The following is a 10,063-nucleotide window of genomic DNA, read 5'->3' as shown; positions in this document are numbered from 1 at the left end:
TCGAAAGGCGGGAAACCAACAGTTTATAAAAACGGAGACAGTTTGTCAGAGTTATATTTCCGCACATCCGGTGGGAGAATAAATTCTCAGGTTCCTGCTTCCGATGGATGTTGTTGCTGTAAAATATCGGTTTCCTGAAAAGGATTTAAAGAAATTTATTATGATCACATTGATACATACATACGCATATGTCCAAAAGACACATATTGTACACATATACATGTGGCCAACACTCATATAAATAGTAAGGTACAGATAGCGACTAAAATGAAATGAAATAAAGTTTGTTGTTTATTGATAGTTAATTAATTGCATTCAACTGGAGTTATCAGACAACAAACTTGTATTAACAAGTATTTAATGTGTATCGAGAAACAAAATCTATGTTAAGAATGTAAATGGCAGATTACAATTAATAGAACAGATAGATTTTATTGGAATTTAATAGTTAGAGAATAATTACCAATAATACCAGAACAATTACAAGCTTAGTTTAATTACTCCAATTATATCATACTTCAATGATGCTGATGTGAAGTATTACAAATAAATTTCTCATTATGATGATTGATTTCTATAGTTTATGAGGAAACGTAGTAATATTTTTGTGTTTGTTCAAACATTTATTCATATCAAAAAATATTAATTTAACTCCTTGTATTTGGCTTGTTATTGGCGATGAATAGATTTTGAATAGGAATTTGGACATTTGGTATCGTTATATGTAAAAAAAATAAATTACATCGGGTATCTTTTGGACAAACAGACATACATACAAATATATAAAAATGAAGTTTTTCGCTAACGCTCATACAATCATACAAAAAGTAATAATATTTGAACATTTGTCATACTTTAGAATGTATAAAGACGTCAAAAGTACGATCATATTATCATATTACTTTCATGACGATAATGGCTATTATATCTGTTATTGTAAAGAAGTAAAAAATGTTTACTTACAGTCTCATATATATAGTAAGATACCGATACAGTGCTTCTGTTTGAAATTTTTGTAATTTTTGTTTTGAATATTATGACTTTTCGATTATTTATATTAATCAGATTATGACAAATTAATTACATATTTATATGAATATTCACATTAGCTGCTTAAAGATTTTTTCTAGTTTTTTCTATTATTATTTATTTGTTAGGTTTGTAATTCCATCTAAAGTATTATAAAGATTGTTAGTAGTTTCACACACCTCTGAAACGAGTAGTTTTTATTTTGCTGCATATTTATTACTTATCTAGATTAGTGACTAAAACATAATTAAGTGCTAGATTTAGATCTAAAAATATACGTAACAATAGCCACAAGAATATCTTCCTAAAGGTTTAAATTCTAAATTCAAGCTTCTAAATTCCCTAACTTTATTAGCTGAAATTAATGCGATTTTATTCTAGATGTTATTTTTTAAAAATAAATATTTTCCATGTATGTGTGAATGTAGGTGTTGGGATTAATTACTAGGATCATTTTCAGGGACTTCGATTTCATTGCGCACTTATTATTGTTATACATGAAATAAATCGATATTTAAATATTTTTTGTGTCCTTATTGATAATAATATATAAAAATAAAGTGGTGTCTGTTTGTTGTGTTTGATAGTGTCTATTTTATTTAATAACTAAATAAATACTGGACTGATATTTTACATGAACATTCCTAGCATACGGTGTCTGTTGTGTTTGTTAGTGTATATTTTAATTAATAACTACTGGACTAAAATTTTATATGAACATTCCTAGCATACGGTGTCTGTTTGTTGTGTTTGTTAGTGTATATTTTACTTAATAACTACTGGACTAAAATGTTATATGAACATTCCTAGCATACGGTGTCTGTTTGTTGTGTTTGCTAGTGTCTATTTTACTTAATAACTACTGGACTAAAATTTTATATGAACATTCCTAGCATACGGTGTCTGTTTGTTGTGTTTGTTAGTGTATATTTTACTTAATAACTACTGGACTAAAATTTTATATGAAGATTCCTAGCATACAGTGTCTGTTTGTTGTGTTTGTTAGTGTCTATTTTACTTAATAACTACTGGACTGAAATTTTATATGAACATTCCTAGCTTACGGTGTCTGTTTGTTGTGTTTGTTAGTGTATATTTTACTATTTTACTTAATAACTTAATAACTACTGGACTAAAATTTTACATGAACATTCCTAGCATACGGTGTCTGTTTGTTGTGTTTGTTAGTGTATATTTTACTTAATAACTACTGGACTAAAATTTTATATGAACATTCCTAGCATACGGTGTCTGTTTGTTGTGTTTGTTAGTGTCTATTTTACTTAATAACTACTGGACTGAAATTTTATATGATCATTCCTAGCATCCATAGTAAACTTATAGAACTATTCTTATTTCGTAAATATCTCCAGCCTACGCTCATTTGTTATCATTTGTTTTGGTGGAAACGAATTTTCTTGATAGTAGATTTACACTAGGTCAATTGTAATGTACAATTAAAAATGTTAAGAATTTGTTTAAGTATAATTTAAAGAACTATGATCTGTAACCTGAATGATACATACCTGAAATACATTTTGATATGAACATTGAAAGGAGACATTGTTCTTGGATACAGCTCCTTGTGAAACGCCATTCATCCTGGTAACCACACATTATCCCACACAACTGTCGATTCCTCCTACGGGCGAAACTTTCTTGACAGAATTTGGAAGTTTAAGACAGATATTCGTTATAAGTTGGTAATATTGGTAACATGAACCTTTAAACATCATTACTGTCCGTTTATATTACACGACACTAAAGGTTAAAAGTAGAACACCGCTGTATGGAATGAAAATGTATTTTATAATTGTTATTTACTATCATTTCCATCCCAAAACCTTACAAATCTATGTTAAATATCCAGGAAACCCATTAAAAATATTTTTTACTATACATATCATGCTTTTAAAATAATAGTCGGATGCAAGAACATGTGTTATAAGTATTATAAATAAATTATCATATTCATGCTCTCGGGAAAGAAATTCAAAATTATGAGAAATAACTTGAATTAAGATACAAGATATCGTATAGTGCTAGCTTGAAAAACAATATGGAAAGAGATGTAGGAATACCGTAAGGTTATCATATTGTACCTGTATTTATTGCTCTAATAAAGGGGCATAAATGTCCGAGCTTACCGATATTGCAGACTCGATACTTCAATGGTATTGTTTTATTCTAGGAGCAATGTTTTATAATGAAGATTAAATATCGGCAAAGAAGATTCAATAAATAAATGCAAAGCCTTCACTCACCCACTCATAACTAATTGTTCCATTTCCGGACATTCCTATCTGAAATTTGGAACACACTTATTTTATGAGAAGTACAAAAAATAAACCAATTCCATGAAAATAAAATATCTATTGCGGTTGAAATGGGATTGAATACCCTACAGGAATATATATTGTTTTTCAAATTCTTGATTTACCAGAGATTTTAAATTTGACATACGATCATACATTTGTTTTATCTCAAAAGATAAATAAAAGATTTGTTATGGAAATTAACCACCCGTAGGGGTTTCAATTGAGTTGCAAACCTAGCAGAACTATATTTCCTGTTTATGTAATTTTTCATAATTCAATAAAAACAATCATGGAGATCAAACATCCATAAATATAGGGTTGTAGCACCTCGGTGAACTAAATATTTACTAATATTTTAAAGATCACAACACCCCATTTAAATAAGAAACAACATAATTTCATGAAGAATAATTACCCATAGGGATACAAATAGTGTTGAAACTCCTACAGGACCTATATTTTTGTCTTATGAACTTCCCGATGCCTTAGAAAGATGAAAGCTACATAAGCTACATGTTTTCAACAGAACAGGACAATCTTTTCCATATAGATCAACTGCCCATAGTGGCTGAAATAGAGTTTTAATCCCTAAATATTATTTTCTGTAGTAATTTACATTAAACACACGCATGCTAATCAAATAGATAGGAACAGTAAAATTTGATTTATATTTTCCTACCTTCATGAAAGATCCCTCAGAGTATTGTGGATATAAAAAACGAAAACTGTTTAATCTACCTATATATATTCAAACACACTCCGTTTTTTGTCTCCGCCTCAGTAGTATTTTACTGTAGAGTGGAATCACAGCTCGTTTTTAAACACAAAGAATTCATTAGGACTTTACAACTGGTACCATAAACTATTCAGAAGTTCCTACCAGGATAAAAGAACCGCGCTGGTAATTCAAGTTGTGAAAGAATGTTTGCCATTCTCTCCTGGGAATGAAGCAGAGTACAACAGAACCTACTTACTCAAAGTTAAAGTATGGCTGCATAAAGAATAAAAAAATATTTTAATAATATTTGCGTTCCATTTTCTTTTTCATTTTGTTAAAATATTCATATAGACAATAAAATACTTTTTCAAATTGATCAAATAGACTTTTTTTGTACTTACATAACAGGATGAAGGTTGACGTATAATCCTGTTTTAAGGATTTAATTCAATTAAAAAAATCTTTTATATTCATACACTAGCAGTTATCCGCAGCTTCACATGTAATTTCGCAGGACTTACACTTCTGGTTTGAGTGAATTATATTTCCCACGCCAATGTTTACTTTCTTACCTCGATCAAGAAAATGTGTATATCTATTGCCCTTTCCTCAGATCTTAGTATTTTTTTCCATAGTCGATTTAACCTTTGACCCGATAAAAAAACGGCTGGGAAAATGCACATACGCTGTAAAGAAATATACATACACAGCTTCGAGAAGTCTACATCTACCAAAAGGCAACTAAGATAGGTTTTAAAACAGTCTCTAAATTTGTAGTAAAAGTTAGATAGTAACTTTATCTTTTATATTCAGAGTGTCCTGAATAAAGTTCTAACCATTTTATGTTTTAGGACAATTCTTGGGTACAAACTTCAAGAGTACTTACCTCATCACTGAAATGTAAAAATGGCGTAAAAACTAATAGTTACCCATTAGAGAATTTACACACTATAAATTTAAATAAATTGAAAACAGTGGTTAAATTTATTAAAAAAATGGTGATGTTGTTATAAAAATGTTTAAATATCACAGTTGTTTACATACGACAGGGTCTTTCAATTTATATCTCTTAACTTTGAAGATCAAGATGGAATTTTTCGAAACTTTAAAGACCAGTAGGGCATAGTCCGGAGGAATATTTAAAATAAGAATAGGCCTATATTCATACCAGGGGCCGTACAAATACCATGTAAAACATCAGTAAACTTGGTTAAATAGTTTACGTTTGAAAGCAAATCAATCAATCGAAGACACTTTCGAATTTATGATATTATTAATACACATACGAAGAGAATACAGGGTGTCCCAAAAGTTATTACATAAAGCAAAACCCCAGATATAGAGCATTCTACACGCACTAAAATAACCTAAAACATGTTAGCAGATTATCTTTAGTTTTTGAGTTATAGTTTTTGTGTTTTTTTAAATAAACTACTGATTGTTATAACGTTCTTGGCTATTAACAAATAGTTAATATGATATCTTAATTTTTTTTTCAAAACTACCTCACTGGTAGTTGCATCAGGCGGATATAAATTGTTCACTATACATGTATACAGGTTGTTTTGAAAAAAACATGAAATCTTCAACTATTTTAAAACCTTAGAGGGTAAATTAAAAATAAAAATGTTTTTTTACTCGTTATAATTTAAACATTCCGTACATTTTCCCCATATTTACTCTAAAAATATGGCAGTGCTATCCTAATCACATCATGCCTCAAATTCTAGTAAAAACGCATAGACTCGAAAATTTCAGTTTTATTGAAAGACTACAAACTCAGTTAAAACATAATCAATCATTATTTCTATAATTTATTCATATGTTTTGATTGTCAAATAAAAGTATTAGTCCATGTGAAAACACAGTACAACAAATGATTAATTAATAAAACTATACAAATAAAATTTACGTTAGTAGCCGTGGGTCTAATAGCCTGACTATCTACAATATTCTCAAACTGGTTTTACAGTACCAGCAATGTATTAGTAAGAAGTATAAAACTTACCTGGAAGGTAAGAGAGATAAGCCTCATATTTCCATAACGTTCCTTTCCTTTATTTGTCTTTATAAAGAGATTCTCCTCTGTATACGATGTTTTGTTTTGTATTATACAATACTTTTACTTTGAAAATGAGTAAAATCTGCAAATTTTAAATAATAAGTAATGAAAGCCTGAGAAATTTGTATTTACAGGTAGTTATATTTATTATTCAATTATATAAAACTATTCCTACATAGAGAATGTATAATGCCTTTTTACACGTACTTATGTGTCACACGGTCTCTTAAATCTTCTGTTATGAGTTTGAGTTCAATATAATTTATAATGGTATTCAGTTAAATTAAAGTATTCTCTTTTCTTAATTAAAAGTTAGTCAAGAAAATATTACCTTTCTCCTTGTTTTACGAAGAATGCAATTCTTTCTTCAAGGTTCTTTCTTACGTCCAGCACAACATCTTAGATAGTATCTTATAGTATTCTTAGTTTAAATTTATGTAATTAATTAATCAAATAATGAGATTAAAACAAGAGTATGTTTGTATTGAAAATTACTGTTTTTATTGCAGTATTTAGAATATTTTTAAATACGTTAAATGCTAGCACCAATCAGGTTTCTAAGAACTTGTCTCAAAGCTTGTAAAATAAAATATTTATTTTAATATACTGTGTAATTTCAAATTTTAAATTCCTCCAAAGAGTCAGAGTTTTATAATTTTTACCAATGTAGTATTGGGTAAATGTTTGTAGCAAATACAAAACTGAAGTAGTTTTCAATGTGTAACTTTACTGATCGACATTGTCTGAGTAATCATACTATGGAAAGTGAGAAAGTTCTTTCATTCTAAAATTAAATTAAAAATAACTAATACTCGTATATATATTTTAAAAATTTACATTTTAATACATTTTAAAAGTAGTTTTTATTGCCATACTCGTGTTTTGGAATTAAACTTCAGTGTACATTAACCTCTAAATAAATAATAAACAATTAAATACACACATGTACACCATTTAAATATATGTTACGTCATTTGAATGACACAGTTGTAATTTTGATTAGTAATTTATATTTAATATATAACATTTTTTCAAAAATTGGGTTTGTCTTATTTTTCAGATTACTATTTAAAATGTTATGAGAATATTTGTAATACTTTGTATATGTGTGTGTGTGTGTGTGTGTGTGTGTGTGTGTGTGTGTGTGTGTGTGTGTGTGTGTGTGTGTGTGTGTGTGTGTGTAATTATTCTTTTTGTTAAATCTCTCTTCTTTCCTTTCGATATCTCAAATGTCCATCTTCTTTTCAATATTTGTGGAGTTATAGACAGTTTCTCTTAACAGTTCAGCAAAATTTGATTTTATTGTAGACATGGTATTTGTTTTCAAAGCTTGTATATGTTCTTTAAACCTGTTATTAAAATTTCTACCAGTTTGCCAAATATAGTAGTTTTTACAGTCACTACAGTTAATTTTGTATACTCCAGATTGTTTTTATAATTCTTGTTTGTTTGGTAACTGATGGAAAACTTTGAATTGTATGTATGTATGTACATACATACATACAATTTAATAAATAATAATAATAATATATATATAAAATGAAAGAAGTAGTAATCGAACGTCTACGCTTTGATAAAACCTCATATTTCTTGATCATATATCTGCAATAGATTACTTATTTCTGCAAAAACTATTTGATTTAATACTCTTAGTTTAATGTATTGTCCAATGAAATAATAAGAAAATAACTAATTTGGTTTACACAAAAAACCCTTATAAAAGTTTGGATTGTACCAAAAATGTTTTACGTACTGATTGTTAGGAAAGTATTTTATTTCAGGCATAAAACTAGAGTGAGATTAACCCTTTTCTGTAATAGGGTTCAAATGGATATATTTATGATTAACGGTAAAAAAAGAATTAAAGTCCACTATAAGAACACCGTAAATACAGGATGATGATCACCAGTGCGGTAGGTTTAGTGTCGCAATAATCAACTTAGCACTTTTTCTTCTTTATTTCCCTCTATAATTCAACTTTATAAAATCCAATTAAATTATTTAATACTTTGTAAAATGTCTCATTAAGGCCAAATTAAGGGTTAGAGGTGCTTTTTAAGGAATTTTTAAATAGACAATAGACAATAGACAATAGAAAATTGCTTTATTTTCGTATTCATTAAGAACAGAAATGGCGTCAAATATGATAAGACATATAGTCAATTAATTGTAGATAAAAGTTGCTAACTACATTAACAATTAACATGTTTAACTGACACAGTTTAGGTAGCTATTTCTTTAAAACATGATAAAAGTTTTACCAAAATAACAATTACAAAATACACTTATAATTTACATATTTACATTGGTTATATTCTTGAACTCTTCAACACTATATATTGACCTTCCAACAAGCCACTTAATAAGTCTTTTCTTCAGAACCTGCGGAGTGCTGGTTTTGAAGTTCTTCGGAAGCATATTATAAAGCTTCGCTCCAGCATAAGACGGCTTCTTGGCAAAAAAGAGCTGAGTGATGTAAGGGAAGACTGAAGTCATTGGCCCGCCTTGTGTTGTAATCATGGATGTCACCATTCCTCTCGGGACGTTGTGTGTAGGCGTGTAGAATCACTTCAGTAATGTACAGAGTTATCACTGTAGGAATTCCCAAGGTCTTGAAAGCCTCTTTGCAGCTATCTCGAAAGTCTAGATCAGCCATGATTCGTATTGCACGCTTCTGTAAAACCAACACTCGCTGGAGATTCCCTGCAGATGATCCACCCCATAGTACTATACCATAACGAATGTGGGTCTCAAACAGAGCATGGTATGCGGTTCTTGTTGCAGTAGGTGTACCAATTGATTTTATCCTCTTTAGCACAAAGAGTGCTGAGCTGAGTTTTTTGCATAAGCCGTCTATGTGGCAGTTCCAAGTCAACCGGTCATCGATCACTACCCCAAGGTGTTTTGTGGTTCGTACTCTTTCAAGGTTGGGTGGAGCATGAACTTCATCCTTATTTTTACCAAAAGTAAGGCATTTTGTTTTTGATGCGTTGAAAATTAAATCGTTCCTAAGGCAGTATTCCTGAGCCATATTTACAGATGTTATGGTGTTCATTTCTAGTCCTGGAACTGACTTGCTGTTGCTTATTAAAACTGTGTCGTCTGCATAAGAGACAGGGTAACAGTGGTTCCCCAAGTAGTCAGGCAGGTCACCAGTGGAAAGTACAAATAACACAGGTCCCAACACTGACCCTGTGGAACCCCTCTCCTTATAGTCATTGGCTTAGATTTTTCTATTTTCAAGTTTCCCTCAACAACTTTTTTTATTTCAACGATCTGCTTTCTTTCGTGCAAATAACTTTGAAACCACCTGAGTGGTGTTCCTACGATACCTAGGGAAATGATCTTGGACAGAAGCACTGCATGGTCAAGGCTATCAAAAGCCTTGCTCAGGTCCAAGAAAACACCAGCAGCCGTATTCCCATCTTCCAGGTTGTCCATAAGATGTTCCATTAGATCAATAAGGGCACTCGTAGTTGATCTTCCTGAGATGAAGCCATGTTGCCTTGGAGGTAGGAGGTTGTTTGTTTCAAGGTGTTGCAAGAGACGTGAAAGCACTACCTTTTCAATTATTTTCGATATTGTTGGAACTAAGGAAATGGGCCTGAAGTTCTTTAATTCCTTTCTACTTCCTTGCTTGTGTAAAGGATAGACTTTTGAAATTTTTAATTCTGTTGGGAAGACACCTCGAGTCAGCGACTTGTTGATAATATTGACGAGAGGTTGACTGATTTCACTTCTACAGAACTTCAGTACTTTAGAAACTTATCCCATCAACCCCACTAGATGTTTTTGATTTGAGTGATGCAATTATTTTAAGTATTTCTTCTATTGTTGAAGGTTGATATTCGAATAATGTTGTTGCTGCATGGAATTTTGGTTTATGGGCGGCAGGGGCCCTTATCGGGATGTTGTTGGACAGGGTCATCTCTGCAG

At 30.4% G+C, this 10,063-nt stretch overlaps 1 protein-coding gene across 1 annotated transcript; it reads right to left on the bottom strand.

Moving 5' to 3' along the window:
- Positions 1-8,546: 8,546 nt before the first annotated feature.
- LOC124366750 lies at positions 8,547-9,580 on the bottom strand. Its single transcript, XM_046823352.1, has 2 exons — positions 9,460-9,580; positions 8,547-9,319 (listed from the first exon to the last, which is right to left on the bottom strand). The coding sequence occupies exons 1-2, from the start codon at positions 9,578-9,580 to the stop codon at positions 8,547-8,549; spliced, it is 894 nt and encodes a 297-aa protein (XP_046679308.1).
- Positions 9,581-10,063: the final 483 nt, after the last annotated feature.

Source organism: Homalodisca vitripennis, chromosome 7, assembly GCF_021130785.1.
Source record: "Homalodisca vitripennis isolate AUS2020 chromosome 7, UT_GWSS_2.1, whole genome shotgun sequence".
NCBI lineage: Eukaryota > Metazoa > Arthropoda > Insecta > Hemiptera > Cicadellidae > Homalodisca > Homalodisca vitripennis.
This window is presented reverse-complemented; position numbering and strand designations above follow the sequence as displayed.